This window comes from Aedes aegypti, chromosome 2 (assembly GCF_002204515.2).
Source record: "Aedes aegypti strain LVP_AGWG chromosome 2, AaegL5.0 Primary Assembly, whole genome shotgun sequence".
Taxonomy (NCBI): domain Eukaryota; kingdom Metazoa; phylum Arthropoda; class Insecta; order Diptera; family Culicidae; genus Aedes; species Aedes aegypti.
In genome coordinates, this window is record NC_035108.1 from 303,339,532 (window position 1) to 303,364,548 (window position 25,017).

Consider the following 25,017-nt stretch of genomic DNA (forward strand, 5'->3'; position numbering starts at 1 on the left):
GGAATATTAGATCATCTATCAAACCGTCTGTTCAAATGACTTGACGGTTTTCGTTAACATGAATGCGTTTTGATATTTAGTGGAGACACGTGAATAATAATAATCCGATTACAATATTGTTGGCTATATTTTACCTCCGACGAACGAATTCAAAAGCGATATTCACAACTTTTACGTGGGCTATACAATGCCATGTAATAAGGAGCTACTCTGAAAAAATCATACATATTGGTTAAGTATTCATAAGGATATCTGAAAATTAGAATATGAGGTTTTTCCATTATTTTTATTTGATCAGCGTGGTACCAGCAACAAAAATGCTCTTTACTCAAAGACGGCTGCACCAAATTGCTCCATTTTCTCACAACATACTCTCACTTTATGTATTATTCCGCTGAGTGAGTATCCGAAAGTGATAAAAATTCTGTAGCCTGAGATATATACGTGGGTTATGGTGTTATGGTTACGCGTCGGTCCCCCAAGGAATTTTGGAACATCTCTAGTTCCAGTTGACTAATGATCACTATTGACACAGATTCTATAACTAGGAGAATATTTTGAGAACTTGTGAAAAAATACAGAGAAACAAAAAGTTGTCGCGATTTGATTTCTTTTCTTGCGGTAAAAAATGAAGCTGACGGCAGAGGAGTTAATACTTTTCTCTCCGTAACTTGTTGTAATCGATTTGACGTGCCATTTTTCTAACAAACCATCCCGTTGAAAGCTCGACAACTACTACAAATTTTAAGGAAGGAAAGTAATTATTGCCTTCCCATGGGTTTCGCATAAGTTTCTCTGCTTGCAGGTCCACCACCCTATTTTTGGCCCTTAATACAATTGTATGCTGAATTTGCTCCTCAACGCTCATTCTGTGTGAGATCAAATTCTAAGTGCTCTGTTGAGTTTATTTGAATGAAAGCTAAGACTGCACAAGCCTGGTGCTCGTTTATCTTCTGAACAGGCAACATTGCTGCCTCTGTACTATGGTTCGAAGGCGGTCAAATCCTCAAAAATCAAAGTTGTTTTCTCCGAACGGTAATATTTTTCCCGACTTCTCTAACATATTGGTGATTTCTATCCAAAGTTTGAAGCAGATTTATTGAATTTTGAATTTTATACAACTCTTTGAGTGAAGCGTGGACATGATTTTTCAAGAAAATAATAAATGCGATCCATAATTCACCAGCTATTGATGAATTTAGAAAAAGCTCAAACCACCATGGTATCTTCAGAGAAATTGTTCCTAGATACATAAAGTACACCCGAAAAGAAAAAAAATGATTGAATTTATACAAAGTAAATGTAGGCAAAAAATCTTCAAAAAACATATTATATTTTTATAAAAGTACCCTAAGACATTAGTAGCCTGCGAATGCCCGTGATGAGAATAAGTTCATCCGAAAGCGAAAAATAAGAGTTTTCAAGTAAGGTACAAATTATTATGCGAACACTTGCGATAGACCACTTTCAAAGCGTTTGAAGGTGTAGGTACGGAGTGCAATTCTAGTTGAATAATAAAAATCCTGTGATACGCAAGTACGTGCATTGCAATCGTAGTAGGCATGAATGGCATCCCGAGAAAAGACGAATTACTCGCACCTATCTTTTTCTTCATCTTCATCTGGCGTTACATCCTAACTGGGACAAAGCCTGCTTCTTATCTCATATTTCATATAAGCACTTCCGCAGTTATTAACTGAGAACTTTTTTTCCGATTAACCATTTTTGCATGTGTATATCGTGTGGCAGGTATGAGATACCTTATGCCATGGAAAGTCGAGATAATTTACTTTACGGAAAGATCCTCGTTGCCCTTAGCAACGGAAGTTTTACTACTTTCAAGGCATTTTGTCTACAGCAGCGATAGGTTTGAGTTTCACTAACTTCGCCTAATAAAAACATGAACGACGTTCTGATCCAATTTTAACAAGTCTGTTGCTCAATTGGAATTCGAATTTGCATTAAAATGACAGCTCACCACTGTTACAATTTTTATATTTACAACACTCTTAGTATTAACAGCTAAGACTGAGATTTTGTCAAACCTCCATGAGTCGATATCTAAACGAAATCAACTCATGGAAATATCGAGTCATGGAACAGGAATGTTAAAACAAGGTGTCATTAGAATCGTAATCTTATATTCTTTAAAGAGCTCTCGCGATTTTTTTGCGGAAAAATCTGAAAACTCTTCAAAATCAATGAAACAGTCATTCAAGTCATCGTGCAAAAGTTTGGTTTCACCCCTTAGTATGATGAATGTATCGTGCAAAAGTTTTGGTTCACTTGACCCACACGCAAATCATTTTTGTCAATATTGCTGCCATTTTTCAACCGATTTTAATAATTCATAGCTTTTTCAAACGCAAATAATGGCGCATACATGATTGGTTTGAGATTTCACAAATTTTTCGTGTTTTAAGTTAGCTCATGTGAACCCAAACTTTTGCACGATACACCATACTCTAGGGTGAATTCAAACTTTTGCACGATGACTTAAATGACTGTTTCATTCATTTTGAAGAGTTTGGAAGCTGAGGAAATCAGCTATGTTTTTGCAGTGCCGTTTTTGAAAAATGTCGCAACTTTAGAAACAAATTTAGTACACAAAATTCAAAAAATGTTTTTGGGAAAATACATACGAAGTAAGCCCAAGTAACACAACTTGTATTTATAAATGTATAAAATACTTGATTCATACAAATCGGTATGTTTTGTGGTGAATATGGATAAACTTACTTTGTACACCTATATCACCGAAACAGCGCAAAAAATGGCGGCTTGTAAAACATCTTTCATGTCATAGAAGATGTTTCTCAATACATCATTAGAACATACAATTATGTGTTAAAGATGTATTACATAGCATCACTAGTACTTACTTGTTATATTAAGGCCGCACGGGACGTCATCATAATCACCCTATCCATTTCAAGAAGCAAATCCCAAAAACGACTTCCTATATCAATGCGAAAAGTGTATCACTTTGATTCTATATAGCTAGTGCACAACCCAATAAATTTTCAGCTTCATCGGTTCACTAAAACTCGAGATTTGCTTCAACAAAGTTTTGATGATAATTGTTAGAGTGAGACAAATGATAGGGAAAATAACACGGTCTCCCGTGTCCCCTTTAAGCTAAGAAGATGTTTTGATTTACAAATTACATCTATTTTTGTTTTGACAGCATCAGTCTAAACCAAATTGAAAACAATGAAAGCGAAAGTTTTTTTTTCTTTTTACGAATTGCTCATGGTCAAAATATATTAGTAATCGATGATTTTTAGCTATTCTTCTGTTGATTCCCAATAGTGTTTTCAAACTGTGTGCTGCTCCAGATTTATTGTGAAATGCACAATTTTATTAATTGTAAATTCATGCGCCTCACATGAAACGGAAAAACAAAACAAAATATCCTCAAAATATGGGTGTCTTCATAGATTTTTATCAGCGGTTCAATTTCCAATGACAGAAACACAATATGGCGTCTTCTTCATGAAGCCTGTAGTGCCGTCTAAAAATGTTCGGATTTTTATCGTTTAAATATTTTAAACTTTCTATGAAAATATGCCTACTAAGTAATATTTACATTAATATCAACTGAACTACCCTGGATAATCCACTGCTTGTGGATAATCATAATAAGTTTAGTGCGCTCACTGCTCAAATTATCATTTGGACAGCATAAAAACGATTTTATATACTTTGTCGTGGAAATTTTTTTGACCGTCAATGTTGCCCCCGGCAAATTTTTACTATGCATTCGTGGCATCTAAAGCGCTTGTATAGTTTGTTTGATCAACGTATTTAAGACGTAACAATAACATGCATACATCTCAAACCATCAAGTAGGCTCAAACAACTGTTTATAATGCACTACTGATGTTTTACATAACATCTCATTTTGAGGAAAGGTAATGAAGTCACCTGGAGCCGGCCTTCTGATACCTGATATCATTAAACCTTACAATGACTGTATTTCACCACAAGATGTTTTTCAACGGGATTATAATACTTTTGTAACACATCATATATCAATCCCGGGTAGTATCGAATAAAATTGCGAAGTGTGTGTCATTGTATAGGAAGCTTGCATTTATGTTGGCAAACATTCTCACCATTGATATGTGTTACTTGATGGTGCTGTGGTAAGGTGTCAGGTTCAGAATCCAACGGTCGCGTGTTCGAGGCGGGGTGAAAACTTTTTTTAATTTTCATCAAATTTTTGTTGCATCGTATATCAGAATGCAAAAGCGTGGAAAAGTCGTGAGTAGTGCATAAATAGCCTCCACTTTGATATGTGTCTTTTTGTCAACTTTTAGATTTGGATCCAAAAACGGTTCAAATGGCCCGGGTCAATGTGAACAACTGACCTGATGTTGATGCATCTTCATCAAGTTTAAATATCTTTAAAAACCAGTTACATTTAATACATTTTAAAAGCATGCATTTTGATAACGTTAACATGTGTGTATTAAATCATAACAAAGTTATATTAACGTTCACGGAGCTGTAATAATACGAATACAGTTTGTTTTATTTCTATTTCATGATCTTGCATGATATGTTTTTCGAAAACTTTATTAATGCGCTTATATAACACAAGATGTTATATATTACACAAATAAAACTTCAATATAACAAAACCTTTTGTATGCTGCGAAAAAGATGTATTTGGTGTTACTTGGGAGAATAACTCGTTTTGGGACAGCATTTCACATTTTCGATGATATTCGCACATAACACTGTTCTACAGTGGAAAGCATATCGTAAATTTTACAACTAAAGTAGAGGTATCAAAAAATGAATGCAACTTCTTAGAAATACCAATAATTTCTATGTATCTACGAACTCTCAGTTTATCCTACAGTTTGGTCGAAACAAGCAACTTCAAGTATTCATTACCATAAAATTTGATTATCTATCATACGTCCGACAAACTTTCATGTGTTTTATTTACTTTTCCCACCAAAAAAGCAGTACTAAAAAGTGTTACTTTTCAGCCTATTCATAACGTTGCTGAAAAGTAGTACTATTCAAGTCCGATTTGAGAAATGGAAAATTAATATCTGAGTGCTTCAATCGAATTGCTCTGGATTTCTCAATGAGTTAGTCAATTAAATTTTGATTCTATATCTATTGAACGATCCGAATCCGACTCAAATGAGGGATGTTGAGTAAAAATAGGATCGATGCGCCAAAAAATAATTTAATCAATTCGACATGCCTTATTGAAAAAATGTACGACTCATGCTGAAAAATTTAGCAACTTGTTGCATAAATAACTATTTTATGATTAATTTGAAGAATATTTAAGGAGAGATTCCGGATCATAATTATTACAGAATTCAAAAAAATGTTAGATGAATTTCATAAAATCCTAGATAGCGTTGTCACTTCAGGATTTTCAAAGGATTAGATTGTAATAAAATCTAGAGCCTTATCTCATAGGACCTTCATCAAGATTATCACAAAGTAATGCGAGAGATTCCTACATAATTCTGAACAGGATTCTCAGAGTATTTTAAAACAGTGAAGTAAAAGCATGAGTTTAAGCAGAGCTATTGTTCAAAATATCAGAAATTTAGTATTCTCTACAACTAATTGACTGATTGGCTTTACGAAAATAGATGGCAAAAAAACATAAATCACCCGACAAACTCTCAGTACAATAATTCTGTTAAATTCAAGTATTTCAGTAATATATTCCGAATATGTAAAAATTTACCGTTCTTCGTTTATTTAAAATACCGAACTGTTTAGCTGTCGAGGAGTTCCCGGAAGCCAGTTTGATTGTGGATTGTAAGTGTGTTTAGTTCCACTTTTCAACTTCATGCTACTTGTTTGGTTATAAACAAAGCATGTTTGCAATAATTGCACATTACCGGAGTCCTTAACCCATATCCGCCCAGCCAATGGAGAAAAAGTTTCAATTACTCCCATTTCGGCAATTCTTGGCGGATTGTCTTCGCTCGAATGGAAGCGTCCGAATGTCTAGTTTTTCTAAAGTCTTTGAAATGGTTCGGAGTTATTACTGGTGGTGACTGGATCAGATTGGGTGAAAATGACTCCTTCTTCTTTTCCCAAATAATTGGTATAAATCTGAATCCAATCGTATTTGTTTATAGTTTCGAATACGTACGTCATTTGTGTACGAAATTAGACACTGGCACCAGCTTTTGCCTTGGGTATTTTTGCAGTTCTTTATGGCTCCTTCCTGGAACCGGATTCAAATAGTTAACCAGTTAAGATTCGATCGAATGAAATCATTCGAAGCCTAGATATAGAATAATAATCGACAATATTACCTTAAGTTCAAAATTTTCTCATTCGGTGAAAAAAATACTGATTCACAACTAGGTCACTGGACCTGACATCTAGGTGCTCAATATCGTTTAAACGATTCCCCACGACCATACTGTAACTAGTTGGTTCCAACATTTAGATTTTTTTGTTTGTAACATATAGAATTGTTTGTGGAAATTCACGTTATTAGATTAAAATACAATAGGCTACATTACAGCGAGGAACTCGTACCGCTGCACTATGATCCAGGAATCAGTTTTATGTGGAAATATGCATTTTGAGCTTAACAATGAAACTTTAGACGAAAACGGTCTTCTACAAAGTTGTTTGTATTAGTTAGGCATTATTGAAAATTTGTGTAGTCCATGTTTTCATAGAAAAGGTGTAACTAACTTTCTTATTTGTGGGAATTATACTATAAATGCTTCAGCAAAGTTGTAGACCATTCAAGCAACTACGCTAAAACAATTTTTTTTGTATCTCTTAAATTGACCGATTTAGAGCTTTTTTCCTACGGTGACATAGGGTGGTCCGAACAAAACTGATTTTCTGGCTCTAGCGTTTTAAATTCAAATATCTCATCAAAGTAGTCTATGAATCACTTTTAGAGCTTTAAAAATGCGTAATTTGGTGAGTGAAGAAACTCGCTATTTCCTTTCGTTTGGGAGTTATTGTTATTTTTCCTACAAAAACATGCCTATTTTGATTGTGAATATCTCTAATTGAGGCAAACATAAAAATACCTTTTGATGGCATTCAAAAGACAAAATAAAACTGCATTTTATATCAAAATATGAAAGATGTGTTATTTTTGTAATTTTAATGCAATGTCCTGAAAAACGAAGGATTTTCAGCAGAAAAACTTCAATAACTTGTGAACCAAAATACATATCATCAATCTTTTTGCAAAAAAATTTGAGGTTTGTTAAGTTCTAAAAGTCGTTCATACACTACTATGACGAAAAATATGAAATAGCAAAGATTGGGCTATAAAACTATTTGGAAGATTTTCATCGTATTTATTTCTTTTATTATTTTGCATTTTGAGCATGAACATGAAATATTAGACAAAAATGATCTTCTACAAAATTGTTTATAAAAATGTAAGCTCTTATACTCTGCTATTTTAAACTAGGCTGGTCGACAATATCGCATAAATAATATAATCAACTTTGAAAAATAATGGTATATACTCTCAGGCAAAAAAGACCGTTTTCGTCTAATGTTTCATTCTAAAGCATGCATCTTTCCGCATAAAACTGATTCCTGGACCACTGTGCGCTGTAGCCAAAACTAACTACGTTGCTGAAGGAAAAATGGTGCTTAAAGAAAATCATCAATGAGATCAAATTGTAGTGAAATTTGTAACCGCCCCCGTTCAGGGACCTCGTATCCAATTTAACGAACGGTCACGCACGACGGCTCGGAAGTCAAGATGGGTCATGTTGAATCCTTCAATGTCATACTTTGTTTGCGAAGCCCCTCTGATTACCCAGTAACATGCCAATCCTGCATCTTAGTTCTGTGGTCTCATGCTACTGAGCTAGTTACCCGGAAGTGGTTGGCAGCCACTGTAGCTCTTAGAAGGTTCCCAAATAAGTCTCGGGGGAGTTATAACTGAATAAGCTTTTGAATATGATGAAGTTTGACGGGCTAAAAACTAATTGAATTTTTGGACTACCGACAAATTCAGTAACACGGAAGCAATTGTCATGCGTAAATGGAAGGATAAATTATCGGAAAATAGTATTAGGAGAATGAAAATCTTGCTTTTCTTCAAGATTATTTTTATATACATGTTTGGATTTTGAACGATTCTAATTGACTATTTTTACGGTTTTCGAGAAATCCAGTAACTTTCACCAAACAGGTTAAGTGTGTAGATACCGTATTCATTCAAATTGCCAGGACGCTTTGAAACTCGGATATCGGCGTTAATTAACATTATGATTTCGTCAACTTTCAATGAATGTATAATGTAGAAGACATCATAAACAGCCCAAGTAACCATCAGTGTCCGCTTATTCGCCTTTTGGAGCTATAGGGCTATTACACGGTTAATATAATAGAACTATATTGGCTACTATATATAAAGTGCTAGTTGATTACTTGAGTAATACTCAATGAGTATATCCTAAGCGAAAAAAAAATAGAATTTAATCTAAAAATAGCGTTAAAAGGCGAGTACATATCCGGTTTTTGATCTGGTATCTACGCTTACTGGTTCTATCACATCATATGATATCAGCTACCATGCGTTCTCCATTGACTTCATCAATATCCAAATTATGGATACGCATGGTGGCTCGCCATTCACTGAGGAAATCTTTCACTAGAATCCTCCAGGCATTGCAAAATTAGTTCTCAATTGATTTTAAAGCACGATCTTTCTCTCAATTTTATCAGGATTCAATCCCTTGAATCCTCCAATCGAAAAGAAGGTAATATTCAAATACGGACATGTAAAGCTTTTCATACTTTTGTTGTTTTTTCCTACCAAAAAACGTAATAAAACTTATGTTTTTGTTTTTTCATCGTTTTTTTTTTCAGGAGGATATAAATCAGCATCCATTTTTTTTGATCATGGATTAGTTTTGATGAATGTTTTCCTTTTAAACAGATAGGATAAAGAACTATCATGATTCATTGGAAGTTTTCTCTCTACCAAAATGTTCAAAACTTTACCATAAGAAGTACTTCTATACGATGCATAATGTGGCCAAATAACTCAAACCCTGGCGAACTTAATCGAACGTGCCAAGAATAGTATACTGTTCCCTACTGAATTGTTACATCAGATAATGAACATATCAAGGAACACACGTAAGAAATAATCTATAAGTAGAAGAAAGAACGCAAATTGTCGATTAACTCGTCACGAATAACATCTAGCTAAACAGAAGCTTCTCACTTCCTGATCCATTTCGTTAGCAGTATTGCATCATATCAGCTTCATACGAAATCCTGATCGCTCGGTACAACATATTGCTCCTAGCTTACGGTACGCCGGTCTATCCACCTGTACCTCGACCAAACGCTGATCCTAGCGTTAATTTCCATCAAACAAACCAATTCAGCCAAATCAAAAGCACCGCCCCGTAGTAGGTAGCAAACCATTTACGGATGCAGAAAAATTAAGTGCCAAGAAGAAGAAAAAAAAATTCGCCATCAGAACCATCCAAGGGAAAAGCTCGGAAACCGGTCGGTTGCGCGTGTCGGTGATTAAATTCCGATTTCTGCTCCACAACGCCACTGACTTCGCTGTATTGTGCGCGCCGCGAGGATCCAATGACTCGTCGGTTAGATCGTCGTCAACACGCTCGGCTCAACATTGCATGTTTTCTGTTGTCTGCAAAAACGACACCAACCGCCAAGAAGAGCAAGAAGTTCGAAACACGCGCAAACCCCCCTGCATTCATCCGCACCCCCAGTTCCTACCACCCTCGGTCCGATCGTCGACGATCGACGACCACCGAAAACATCCACGCGAAGTCCTCAGCAGCGCAGCTCCACACCACCGAACCGAACTGGACATCCATCCACACGGGACGGGCAGGTCTTGACTTGATTTGCGAGGTGTCAGCTCAAACATGTTGATCTAGGCAACAATTCCTCCGAAATAGCCGCCCTCCCGGCAATCCAAACCGAACTGCCAAATACCAGAACCGATCTGATTGTTCAGTGTTAGCGGGAGCCAGACGAAAGGGGAATTTCCTCTAATCCTGACCTAACACAAAAGTGAAGCGCTAAGCAGTAGCTGTTGCGGCATGTGCGTCGCGCTTTTTGTGGTGGTGTGGAACATGGGCGCTGCGAGGATTGCCGTTTGGAGGAGGGGGTCTTGTAATGCTACCTCAAAAGTACCGTTTTGTCTCAAATTCCGAACAAACTCATATTCCGAACACTCGGTTTTTGTATGGCGATGTGGTTGAAATGTTTCGTTGAAATATATCATCAAATTCGCAGGAAATGGTAGTCAATTACAATTCAATTTAATAATCTTCCAATCTATTTTTACCTCGGGAGTAGTGATAATTCTTTAATTAGTTCAGAGATGCCATTGAGAACGAAAACAAAAATTCATTCACACTACAGTATCCAAGAAAAACAAATCACAGTCAGCGTAACCAGTGAAACTCATTCTTAACTACAGCAGGTAAACTTCCTTAAAAGTCGCAAAACACCCGTTGGTATGGGTAACTCAAAATAACTGTAGAAAAACTTTTCTATTTCGTGCTGCATTTCCCGCACGTACAGCCCGTGATGTCACCACTGATTTAGATAATTCACCCATCATGGGCTATTTGATGAGATTCACGTTTTTAAACTACTGTTATGAGGATAGTCACGTAAGATTTGTGAAATTCAAGCTTACTACTACATATTATCAGCTCCAGTCTTGATTGAGAATGCTTCATGGGTTTTTCTAATCCAGAAATTCTTCAAAAATTGCTCTAAATGAGTCACAGATGAAAAATATATATAGAATATTCCCTCCCTGCCCCCCTCTGGCTACGCCCACGGTATTGACGATTGCCCAAAAATAAAATTCGGTGGTGTGCGCGAACGGAAAAACGTAAACACAAATTTTCGGCTGCTTGGATCAGTTTCGCGCTCGTGCTCACACACCACCACCACACCTACCGACACCGAGAGATTGTGGCGAGAACAAGGCGTTAGGAATTTCTCTGGGAAGCAGGCCCCGCGCCGGCTACGAAGGCGCCGAAGTGCGTATCGATCGATTTGATAGCGCGACACAATGCCTACTACGCACTAGATGTGCGTGACACACAATGTGCTATAATACAGGTGAGGAGATGATTCTGTGTAATACACAACTGTTTGCATGTATTAGTGCCCCGTTTGTGTTTTCACACAGCAACCCATTGCATTGTGACTATGTGTGACGTCATACAGTTTGTTATCGAATGTATCTGGGGCTTCGTTGCTAGCAACCCTTTCGTAACCAAGGTTGTTGTGTGAGTTGTTACTCAAACAAAAACATGAAAAAAATCAGCATGGGAAGATGCACTGGAGGTGATTCATGTAATTTATTTCTAACTTTTGTTTTATTTTAGGATAAAATCTACAACGCAGGAGATAGAACCATGAAGGACACAGTAGAATACTGAGCTATACAATTGGTAGCTTGTGGATGCACATGAATTTTACGATTATTTCCCGTGATACATGGATGGTTATGAAAGTAGTGCTGGAATCTAATGTGGCTAAGAAAAGTGGGAAAAGTGGTTTCATCCGCGAACAACGTTATTTATGGAATCTACTTAAACGACTTTTACGTCTAAGTGTTAACTGTAGTTTTTTGCGGTCTAATTTTGGCTCGTTCCACGATATACAGCGTTTTGTACCCTCTCACAGAATTTCATTGAAACGGTATGACGTCAACCCTCTTCTCCTCCATGTTTATTTTGATTGTATACTATACTAATACAATCAAACACCCACTTTCTCCTCACCTCTTATATATCACATTGCGTGACACAGCGCTGCGTCCCGCACGCACTTCGGAGCTTTTTCGATGATTTTCTCGCGAAGCCGAGTTCGTTGCGCGTGTATGTATCCTGCCTTCCTCGGCTGTACGCAGCATCTACATAAAAGAAAGAGTGCGTCACGGCCTACATGTGTGTAGATAACATGGAACATCGCCGACCGCGTTCGGGCTCGGAGGTAGAGGCAGCGAGCAGAGTAGTGCCCAGCAGTAGGGTGGTATGGGTGTTGAGCTGCCCCTTTTTCGGTCGGGTTGGGTCGCTGGGTGTGCTAGGAGGCAAGCGGTGGATCGCGAGCACCGTCAGTCTCCTGCAGAACGTCGTCCGGTGCTAACACACAAGAAGATACGGATTCGGAGCGATCCGCGCGGTTCAGTGATAGCATTTTTTCTGTGTGGTGTCAATACTTAGGTGGAAACCCCACCTCCATCCAGATTTTGGAAAGGGAAAATCCAGAGCAAGTGAAGAAGCAAGAACGAAAATCGTTGTTTGTTGTGGATGGTGGGTGGAAAGGGCTAAGCTAGAGCCAAATGCATGGAGTCGTGATTTTTTCTTCGATTTCGGAAGACAAGTGGCTAAACAAGAAGAATCGTTTTCAGAAGTGATTAGATAGAAGAATATAAAAACAAGTGAATTCGAGTAGAGAAAAAAGTGAAACAAGATTAACCAATAAACAAGTGCTATTAATACACCATAAACGGAAGAAAAAGGATAAGTCTGATTTTTTGAAGGAGATTTGGATTCCGGATTATTGGATATCGACGGAGTAGCAGCGTTAACGAGGATCATACAGACGAGCAAACAATGGATTTGTTTCAAAGAAAAGACTGGATTAAGGATATTTTATCGAAATCGGGCACGGAGATCAAGGAAGTTCCTGCTGAAGGTATTGGCGCTTGTTCTTTTGCAAATTTATGAGAAGGATGAGATGTTGGCTGTTAGTGTTGGGATGGGATGTTGGCTGTTGGCTGTTAGTGTTGAAAAAAATCTGAAATACAGTTTTTGGCTGATTTCAGGATATCAGGACCAAATTAAGATGATCTTTGTTGTGCAAGAAGTTATGAAATTGATTCTAAACAGTGAAACGAGAGATCAATTGAAGCAGTGCTTTGATGTATTTTTAATGTGCAGTTGCAATAATATATTGTTTACGACGAGAACTTAGATCAAGAATTAAGTTCCAGTTGCTTTGGATACTTGCTCAAAGCCTAATTTGATGTTTTTTTCAAGATTCATAGAATGACAATAAACTTAATGTAAAATTGTTCAGTTCACTCAGTATAGGCTGGTTTGCTACTGACAAGAAAAGGAATCGCCTATCTCGATACGTGGAAAATTTCTTCCAAGAAATGGTCAAGAAAATCACATTTTTCTGATCGCAGTACGCAGTTAAGAAGAAATGTCACTTCAAAGGGGGCTCTCTGTAGGAAATTTCTTGACCCATTCAGTCAAGGAATTTCTTTACTTTTCTTGAGCGAAACAGCATACTTAGCTTATGGGTAAAAAAAAACTTGTCTGTTTACAAAAGGTATCGGTTATTGCAGTGAACACTTAATAAAATAGACATTTTTTTGTTTGAATTTGATTATTGCATATGGAGAGTGAAAGAGAATGCATTGCTTAGGTTCTAGTAAGATGTTACTATATTGGAGTAGGGCGATTCAGATTTAAAAAATGTTTGAAAATTCTATCTCCCATATGTTCTTTACCATCCTTACCATAAAAATAGTGTTCTGTGAAATTTTCAGCTTTCTAGGTGGTGATTTAAAGGTGGCCCGCTAGTACTGTAATTTAAATAGAAACTTATCATCCCATATTGACAACTCATTCTTCAAACCTTAATGAAGGATGTTGCTGAAGAAACAAATTGTTTTTAGCTAATTTTGTTCGGGATTTTTGTACATGTTTGCAGGGCTATAATCCCATATTTAGCTAAATAATACCAAACAAACTCATGAATATCTCTTCTGCTTTCCAACGAATTGAATTTCTCTCTTCAGCAACATATCTCAAAATTTCTACATAATAATTTCCATATAAACCTTCATTGTCTTTGGGCCACCTTTAAATCATCACATAGAAAGCTGAAAATTTCACAGAACACTATTTTTATGGTAAGGATGGTAAGGAACATATGGGAGATTGGATTTTCAAACATTTTCAAATTTTGAACCGCCCTTATATTGGAGGAACTTTCATTCTTGTGCAATCATAACAAGAATGGGAACCGATAATTTGTGAAAAATTTCTTTGCGCTATGTAGAATCTTTAAGTGTTTTTCAAAGTATTACTCTTCGATTAATATCTATTTGTTGTTGACAAACGTACCGATTTTATAGGAAATTGGTTGCCTTTTACATATTCGAACCCTTTGAGCAGATTCTCAATAAAGAGAATCAAAATAGTCGATTTGAGTATTGTAGCTTTTATTTCCGCCCTGATTGTATATCTTTTGACAGAAAGGCATATTTTATTACCAATTGTAGTCTTCAGTATCAGTTACTCGCATACTCGCAGTGATTACAAGTGGCAATCGAAATACGGGTATCTGTCAAAAGATTTGCAATTAAAGAATTGGTGTCTTCTGATGTTTCACGTAGAACTTAAAATTCATCTCTTTGAGTTGGAAAGTTTATTTTGTGTTCAAAGTTGAATATTTTACATTTTTCTATTTTCTAACGTACTTCAAAGCTGTTATAGAACGATTTTTTGGTGGACTATGTGCATTTGGGCTAAACCAAAGAACAACGTTCAGTTATATAATTTAGATCTGACAGAAAAAAATCTTGGGAATCAATCAATCCTTGCATTATAAAACTGGGTTCATATCTTAAACAGATTAACGGATTACCAACTTTCTTCGACATCACCCAACTAACATTCACTCATTTAACAAACACCATTATGGCAGTTTTATCCAGCATCATGTTTTATAACATTTTAATAATTTCCATGGCCAACCTTTGTTAAAGCATTGTTCACTCAAATTTGGAGAAACTTTAAAGCATGCCGTTGAATACCAACTTTATTTTTCAGCTTTAAAAACGTTTCACAAGCATTTAGTTCAGCTTTTATACGGCTGGTCTAAAAATAATTAAAGACTAATAAAAACAAAAAAATATTTTTCTAGGCACTTTATAAATGTAGTGTGCACTATTATTATGATAGTATAACAATCTTATTTAAAAATCGCCTGTATACTGGATTCTAACTCGAGACCTTCCAATCGTCAGCGGTATGCCTTGCCATCTGCGCCATCCTAGAATTGATGATTATACCGTCCAGTGCAAAATATAAACTTCTCATAGCTGAATATTGACCATGTTCGAGCTTCTATTCGACAACGTCTAATCAACACATGGTACGCTGATCTACAACTGAACAAGCATATTATTCAGCTGCTGTTTAGTGCTGATCCAAGCTGAGTTCAGTCGGGTATTTTTAGCGCACAATGAGAAAATTTATGTCGATGTTGGTCAAAATAATGTTTATTTACACAAAGTAAAAACAGTCTGAAATCAGGTCCGTGGCACTCGGGTTCAGATTGAGTACCACTTCTAGTACTGCATTTGGTCCCTCGGTAGTGCAAAAGGTACCCACGTTTGACAGATCGCAGTACACTTTTCACGGCATTCTAGATTACCTTATGAGCAATAAAATTTTGGGCAACTGCAAGGGACATGGAGGTCTTTAATTTGTCTTTGCTGAAATGATTAATCTAATTTCATAATAAGTTTTAGCTTGTTCAAAACTGATTGATTAACTTAAATAATTTTATAAATTATAGTTTGATTATATTTTTATTTGTATTTTTCATAAACCTATTACATATGCATTGAAGTAAAAGTTCTCTGTATGAATATATTTAAATCATTTGAAGGGTTAGTCCTCAGAACCCACCTGAATAGAAAAATATTCGAATATCTTGATGCGATTTTTATTTTCGGAAATGGCCAAGTAAATCATTTTTTTTAGAGCGCAGTATTTATTTAGTTGTGAAAAAATGTCATTTCAAATGTAGCTGGCTATAGACATTTATTTAATCAATTCTGTCAAAGAAATTTCCATTTTTCTTGTACGGAAAAACATCCCGAGCACGCAAAAAAAGCTTGGCAATAGAAAATATAATATGGATAGCTAAAAGTGATATTAACTTGATAGATATATGATATAAAATATCTGGAAATGATATCTAAAATAAACTACTAGAACAAAATTGGCATGTCATATTTAGATTCTGCAAGATTTTACCAATAGCTGCGAGCTATTCATTAGATCTGCGTACATCAAATTTTTCATAGGTTTAGAAGTTTCAGGAACAAAATTTTGATATTGTCTTCAGATATTTTATCTCTTATGTCAATCAAGTCAATATCACGCTTTGTTTGTTTGTACTTTGCTCCTACTCGGAATACTTAGCTTAAATGTTTATTTTTGTTTTTCACAATAATTCTGCATTTCTGGAGACTGACCATGTTTATTTGCTGAACAGCTATTTCAAAACTTTTAAGAAAGCATAATTTATGAGCTTTGAAATGCATTCGGAACTCAGCACGAATTTCTGATATTTTGTCCATTTTATGAACTTTAGCTATCGTGTGATCGCTTTTACAAGGCTTATTTATTGCTGAACAATGTGTTTGTTAATCGTCATTTTGGCCTCTATTGGATCAACTGTTCTTATAATGTACTAAAGCTGAATTAGGATTTTATAAGATACTTATTCAGCTCTTATTCATGCTTATGTTAAACATGTGGGAATAGCTGAAGTGCGACGCAAGTAAAACGTTAGTTCGTCTTCTGAATATCCTTTTATACATATACATTTGTTTAGTGGAATATTGGCTTTTTAATTGGGGGAAACATGTCTTGTTCAGCTCATTTGATTTGACATCTTGACTAGTCGAATGAAAATCTTTGGAAACGTTTAATAAGTGGCGATTCAACTTTTGTTCATTCTAATGCATAACGTTGAACATTGATCTAAGTTTGTGTTAAAAAAGCACCTTCTCAGCTCTTCATAGAGCAAATTTTTTATTCAGCTGCAATTACCATTATTGAACAATAATTAAACATGCATGCTTGTTTGTGGCTCTGAATTGTTAGTTGGGGCAGCGTCGTCAATTCTTAGAGAATCTATATATTTAATTCCAAAATCAGTGACACTACGATAGCTGGAAAACTAAAATGTTGTTATATCAGGGCATTGAAAACCAGAAATATTCAAACGGACGTACAGTCAGAATGGACCATCATGAATTGCGACAAAAGTGTGTTGGTGCAATAAATAGGTTCTAGAATATTCCATACAGATACCATATAAATACATCAATTTCTTTGGATGGATGAGAAATTAAAAACACCATTTGGAATGTGCAAGTTTTTCGCTGATAATTTTTGATGTAATGGTTAAAATCTTTTTTACCAACTTTTTTTCTGTGAATCAAATGTGGTGGTGAATGTCTACAATTTAAATTTCACTAAGAACCTCAAGAAATTAAGATGTAACGTAGATAAATCCAGCTAAGATATTGCTGAGGATTCTTCCTAAAATCCGCCAAGGATCTTTGCTTTCAAGTGTTCACTCAAAAAACAACTGTAAAATGGGAAAACAACTAAGTATACAATACTGGACATAATTAATAAAGGATGCATTGGTCATTTTTCATACAAAATAGTCAAGTTGGGAAGCCTGGATCTCGGCAATTACAAGTCTGATTGTTCTGAAATTTTCACCGCAGCTCAAAAATAACATAAATTTCACAAAACCAAAAAAAAAAATAAATGAATCAGAAACGAATACGTCAGAATCTTGGATGAATACAATAGTGAAAACATTGTGCAAATCCGTTGACCCGCTTGAATGCCATTTCGTGACATAAAAACACCATTTTTCATATAGCGAAAAAAGGTATAGATTTATTTGGGAATATCCTTTACACAAATAGTTATACTGAAAAATGTCATGCTATTGCTGTGTGTGTTTGAAACGCAAATATCAAATGCGGGAACTCCAAACGCGGTAAGATTTTCTACAGGCAATCCGTTGTCAAAGTAAGCTTTTCGTTGCTAGGTGTCCTTTGATTGTTTTATCTTACCGCATTTGAAGGACATTTATTGAAGATTTGTATTTCAAACGCATACAGCAATATAAACTTTTGTGTCTTATCAAATTGAACAAGTTTTTTTTTTCTGAAAGACCTATTGTAACGAATATTTTATTATGAAGAATATTTCTAATTCAAAATTTCAAGATTTCTGTCGAAATCGGAGACTGGTGATAACTATGTTTATAAAAGCTCTGAATTCAAAACAAATTGAAAGTTATTTTTAAGCTGTGGTGAAAATTTCAAACCAATTGGAGCCCTAAAATGGCCAATCCGTACCTTATTCTGGCCAGTACTGCAATTCATCAATCATATATTCAAGTGCGCAACTTTGGGGAACCAAAACGTTATTCATGCTGCAATTTGATCGATTGGTCATCGCTATTAAAACATTTTCCGAACTTTTACAATGAACTTCACAAGATTTTTTTATCGAGGATTGCTTATGAGTTTTGTATGAAAAATCTTCAAAATTTTGAGGTTAGTGAAAAGTTTTCAGAAAAATCTTTCAGTGTTACACTCAAGAATATCATGCATAAGGTCCTGCAGCTCTTAGTGTTAGTACTCTAATAAATTTCCTCTGCAATTGTACCATTACTTATCTTGTTATTATTTCTAAAACATTAAAAAATTATTTAAATTTAAAACGGGTTATGACTTCGGTCCCTGAAATCGATAGGAGGCAAACTTTTCAAATGTGAAAAATCGTCGTTTTCCCACTCCAGCTTCAAAAATATGAACATTTTCTTCCAACTGAATTGCTCTGAATTGGATAAAGTTTGCGTTCATCCCAAACTTATTGACTTTCGCCCCCTTGAGGACAATATATTTTAGAATCGCCCCCCTCATATTAAATTTATATTTTTGTATTAAATAACCACTAAACTGTGTCAAGATTCTGATCTACGTCTTATGATGAGCGTTTTTAAAAAAATAATCGCACTATATGATTTACTGGTGGAGTAATTTATATGCGATGAAATCATTATTTGGTTTTTACTTTGAAGCATAGGCATGTGATCGGTGTTCAGACAGACTTGACTAGGGAATATTTTGGATGGGTGAACATAAGTCAAAGACTTCATCAATTTTTATCTTTTTGAAGCTTATTTGATACAGATGTTTTATCAAATAGGTAATTTCAAATACTGCATAAAATAATGTAAGTATCTTGTTGGTATGAATGCTCAGAATACGTTTTCCTGAAATCTCTATGAAATGCTCAATATGTTACAACTACGTATATCGTATTTAGTAATTTTCTGTCATCAGAAAAACATTTCCGACATATCCATAATCGATAATGATAATGATCAACTAATTAGTAATATAAAGTTGCACATGTTCTATTATCTTGTGTTCATTACTGGTTTCTGATTCAGTTTTCATTAAGCTATCGATACACTTTTGATCCACGTCCTGTTTTTCAAATCTTATACAGATTCGTTTATGATTAATTTTTAATCACCTGTCATTTCTGAAATAGTTTTAGAAAAATTCAGAAACTTGGATAAATATTTGACGGTCCTGAAGACGCTTCTTCATCCATTCCAAAACTTAAAAGAAATATATGAAAACCCAGAAAAATTTACCACTTCTATTTTATTGCAACATAACGTAAAAAGGTTATATATTTAAAAAAAATCAGGAAAACTCAGATTTTATCTTCTTTTCTTCAGAAATTTTGAAATGAGTAGTGTCGATAAAAATGTGTGTGAAAAACGGATAACAACAATTTAATAGTTTGGAATAAAATATCTGTAACAACTGATTATTCAAATCTACGTTATCTTGTGATGTTTGAGAAAATACAAATGAACTGAATGCATTACACAAACATTTTGTTTTTGCAAACTATCAAGTTTTGCCTAACATAATATGAAAATGCTCAGATGTAAAAGAGAGATATGAAATAAATAATTCTTCAAATGCATAGTTGTAGGCATTACAACGACGTTTTCAATTTCTCTCATAACAGCACTTACGCCCCTTTCTGGCTCTTTCGCCCTCCAAATTCAGTTTTAGAAATTTTCGTTCCTCTGGGCTTGAAATTTGCTCCAGGAGGACAAATTCGCCTACTTTTGAATCACTGATCTATAACAACTATGATTCAAAACCGTCAAGGTCGTTTTACCTCTAGTACCTATGGTTATTTCTTAAAATATGTTTCTATTTAAGGCATCGATGGTTATTTCAATATCGACTGAATAACGTATATAAAAAGCCACATGCATTGTGATGTGCTGCGATGGGTACAAATCCCATTTTGCAGATCGCAGACGTCTTGCAATTAAATTTGAATCATAACTCGCGTTCCAATTACCACCATTTACGCTGTGAAATTGATCAACTTGTCACCCAATTTGATTTGTCATTGATGATGATGCATCAACCTGAATCCCGTTGTGAACACAACTTTGCTGGACGGTTGTCACGACGGGAGTTGGAAAATGTTTGGCCTAATAGAAAATAGCTATATTTATCAAACTTATATTTTCTATATTAATCACTTCTAATCTTTTTGCACACATGTGTTAAACTTTCAATGTAGTTTAGTAAAAAACTCCCTGAGCGTGAAAAACTACAATAATAATAACTTGAAACAAAGTGTTACGCATCCAAATTTCAATTCTCTTCTCCTTATACAAGTTAATTATTCATAACTCAATATTGCACTTATTTGGTGTGCTATTACTCTATATCTCTTCAACTCAGTGGTCTTTTAGTATCGAATTTTGGAGAGTTGACAGTATTTTTCATATATTTGACTATCACGAAAGAGCTCCTATCCTGAAAGAGTTTCAACCATTCTACATAAATTTATTAGTTATGAAATATTGGTGTTTGTTATTCGCCTATCCCGAATTGATGAATGCAATAAATAGTATGTTGTTTCGCATTAATCGAACATGAATTCTCCGATCCCGGCAATGATCGATTTTCCATCTCCATTTGCACAAAGTACAAACAACTTCCATATGAACTCCATCGGATCATTTCCGGCCCACATCTTAACAACTTAAGCTCCACATTTATCGCGCGCGGTCGTCGTACGCTTCTTAACCGCTCAAAAGCTCATCCTCGGACCGGGCATCCGAGCCCAATTAACTACACGGGTGCTGCTGCTTCTCGCAAACAACCCGATTGACGTCATTCCAGCGCAGATGAAGATGATGGTGCGTGCCGGGGGGTCAACACCGAACAACAACAACAGCAGCTTTTGGGAAATTTTGGCCCGCACAATTTTTGCGCTACGCGGTGGCGCCTGATGGAACTTACGTTCTCACATATGACAAAACATATATGTAGTCTCAAAATCACTTGTTCACGTTTTTTCAAGACTTCAGTACCATGGAGTGACTAGCTTCAGTACAATTTCACTAGCCAATCGAATATTACATTTGACGTTTATTTCAAACGGGATGATATCTGAAATCCAAGAAAGTTAGTAGATTATCATTTGCAATCAGTTTGGTACGCTTGTCGGGTTTTATCCAACTTCTTTATGAAGCCGCGCCACTGTGCGCCGTATTGACGCACGTGGCGCTGATTTGAGCTGTTGTAGGTACTCTCTCGAGCTGTAGGCCAAAAAGGGGTGTAAGTAGCCTCCGAAGGCATCAAGCATTTGGGGCTTCTCGCAGAAGAATTTGCCTCTCACCCACCAGCATCAATACCGATCGCCTTGAATGGGGAAAAGGTTCCCGCTGTAATCGAGCGTTGAAATCACCTGTGAGGAGAGAATTCTCAAGGCACACATGCGCATGGCACATACCTGGTGATTTACGGCCGCTCGCCGTTCAATAATAGATGTGCATTCGCACCTGACGAACGTAAGGAACTAGGGTTACCAGACGAGCTGTTTTCAGCGTTCGTGTGCTCATTTTTGTGCTCAAAAATTGTGCTCGAAAGCAATAAGGGTTGACCGAACTGAGGATCGTGGGTTCGACTCCCACCGGTCGAGGATCTTTTTGGGTTGAAAAATTTCTCGTCTTCCTAGGGCAAAGGGTATCTTCGTACCTGCCGTACAATATACACATGCAAAAATGGTCATGGTCAAAAATTGTCTTGTTATTCAAGATGTTGTGTTTATTCACGCAATCAAGTCTTTTTTTTAGAAAATTGAAAAATGTACTCTTTCTGGTTCCATCGAACATGGCAACCCTATAAGGAACGTACTTTTCCTACAATATGGTCAATCGTGAATCGCGGCTATAATTAGCGGCATGTGCGCGACCAGTGCAGAGAGGCGATAAGACGAATTAAAACTGCTCGCGCGTGTCTGAGGCGCGTCTGATAAGGGCCACGAGCGCCGTAGCAATTTTGGGGTACCAGTTTTATTTTTCGGGATTTGCGGCCCAAAAATAGACCTTCCTCCACCTTTCTTAGGTCGGTCAACGCAGACCAGGTGCACTCGAGCTTCGAGCTTGTCGAGGATGGGAGTACGGTGACATGATCGAGGACCACTTGTTAACGAAAGATAGTGGATTTGTAGATTGCTGGTATCGAGTATGGCGAACAATCAAAGTGAGAGTAATTCGGTAGATTAGAAACTTGTTTAGTGGGATTGAGAATGAGAATACAGCGAAATATGCGATTGATCTGGAAATACACTTAAACCTTTATGTATAAAAATCTATTTACTTTGATTACATTAACGTAAATTCAACTTTCGTTATTCTATTTACGTAACACAATTCACGTTACATGCGTAACCAGAAATATTTCTTACGTTAATGAATAAGGTTTATGCAAAACCAATATCAATTAAACATTTTCTATCCAGTGTTGTTAAAAACTCTATTTCACACAACTCACGCTTGAGATTTTTCATGCATTAGTTGTCAATCACGCAACTCAGCTGTCAAAAAATCATGGATGAGTTGGCTCACCTTTGCGACTCATTGTCTCGTATTTCCACAGTTTACTCACACACGGCAGTAATTTCTTGTAAGTCTGGTAAAATTTTAGTAATCCTTTCTAACGTAAACAACAACATTCGGGTTTCACGAGTTTTTGACGGGATTTGCGACTCAATTTTTTTTTACGGTTTGAGTTGATTGAGTTGATTTTGTATCAAAACATGAAATTTGTGAAGAAGATCTCTGATGAGTTTTCTCTCACGGGAGAGCGTATTGATTAAGATTTGAGTGCGAGTCTATCAACACTGGTTCTATCATATTTTGAAATCAACGATTGTTAGGCATGTGTATCTACAGGCAAAACCAGAGACCTCTCAAGCATTCTCAAGTTGACTCAAACAAACGTATTCTATCACGTTTGGGCGGTGTGTAGGGCTATTCAAGTACTCCATTGAATAGAGAACCTGTGATCAACAAACGTAACTAGTAAACTCTTGAAGGTAAATCTAAAAAGTTTACTCATACATACAATTATGTAAAAACCAAAACTTGCATTTTCTGGTTATCATTAAACACCTTTGAGTAAAAGCCTTCAAATGTATAAGCTTCACCACTGACAATTTTAACGCTGAGGAATAAAGTTTTCACTCAACCAGACTCTTTAAAATATGTCCTGTCAAATCTCGAGATCAACGTTCGTTTGCGGTTCTTCAATTTTTTTAAGTGGTGGCCTTCGTATTTACGGTCGTTACGAGAGATCTATCAGAGGTTTATGCGTACGATTCACACTCAAGCAGTCTCAAGCAGACTGATTCTACAGTCAAATCTCTATAACTCCGATATTTAACGGACCATTGAGTTTTGGAGATATCGAGCAGTGTTTCATGTTTTCTCATGAGACGGCGCATGAGCCAATGAAGATGTGATCGTTTGAGCAAGTATATTTCTACATGAGATCTAAACACATGTGTCTCATCATTCTATTTTGGTGCGCTCATGACAAGCTGATAAAAAGCTCTTGATATGAATCGCGTATATTTGAAGTATGATATCGAGTAGTAGAACACAAAATGAGTGCAACCGTGAGTCAAGAGATCTCCTAGGTAGCCATGAAAACCAACTTTTACTACGGTTCTATAACTTGATATCGAGGCACGGAATATCAAGTTATGCAGAATTGAAAGCATCAAATTAGGAGTCTTACGGCTTTCTAGGGGTACCCAAGAACTCCGTTGAGTTAAAGAATTCGGATCTACAAGCATATCCAGTTATCTTTTACAGGTAAATCAATAAGAACGATGATGATGATGAAGGCGTTAATGATCAATCATAAATTTGTTCACGGTTTATGACTAAAAGTTATAATTATTTTGATATAACGAAATTCAAAAAATTTTAAAATTGATTTTTTGTAATCATAAGTAATATTTATCATTACCTAGTGTATAACCCAGGACTGCCCAACGTACGGCTCATAAAACATCAGCTTAATGTTGAAGTTTTGAAATCATCAATGAAAAGCCCATTTGTCACTACATGATGGAAACATAAACTGAAGTTTTATCAAATTCCCACTGGATTCTCATATAATTTTGGGAGTTAATTTCGCTTAGTTCTAGAAAGAATTAAAGCAAAATCATGGACGGGATTATCTAAAATAAAAGGACGATTTCTCACAAAATCTTTGGAAATAGTTTCACAAATCCATTGAATGAATTTTAAGGATATCTTGGACAGGATTTTCACGATTGATAATTACAAAATTTTAAGCAGTATACTTGATAGAATAAACACGATACTCACAAAACTATTGGCAGGGCGTTAGGATGGCCCATTATAATCCAACTGGAAAATATAAAGATACACCCCCCTCTTTTGTTGGTTCTTCTTCTTTTCTGGCGTTACGTCCCAACTGGAACAAAGCCTGCTTCTCAGATTTTATATTTTTTATGAGCTTGTAGTACTAATGGCCTGTACTTCCACAGTTATTAACTGAGAGCTTTCTTTGTCGATTGACCATTTTTGCATGTGTATATCGTGTGGCAGGTACGGCCCTGGGAATCGAGAAAATTTCCATTATTTCCATTCCGCGCCAGTTATGGTTAAAGACTCTCGGGGAAACCAGATTTTTTTCCCTTGGTTTACCTTTTTTGTTCCTCAACGAAAACTCTTCCGGTTTATTTCAGTCTCTTCTATATAGAATGGAGCATCGCCAAATAAATAATGCAAAAAACTCATTGA

At 36.0% G+C, this 25,017-nt stretch overlaps 1 protein-coding gene across 2 annotated transcripts in view; it reads left to right on the plus strand.

Moving 5' to 3' along the window:
* LOC5574499 (Krueppel homolog 1) overlaps positions 1-25,017 on the plus strand; it is a 77,848-nt gene that overhangs the window by 42,163 nt on the left and 10,668 nt on the right. Inside the window, exon 1 of one of the 2 annotated variants that reach the window (XM_001655112.2) lies at positions 12,077-12,696. The exons of the other annotated variant lie outside the window; for it this stretch is intronic. Coding sequence (XP_001655162.2) covers positions 12,615-12,696 — 82 coding nt within the window. The 5' untranslated portion in view covers positions 12,077-12,614. Of the gene's footprint in view, positions 1-12,076; positions 12,697-25,017 lie in introns of those variants that run through there. 2 annotated transcript variants of the gene reach the window in all.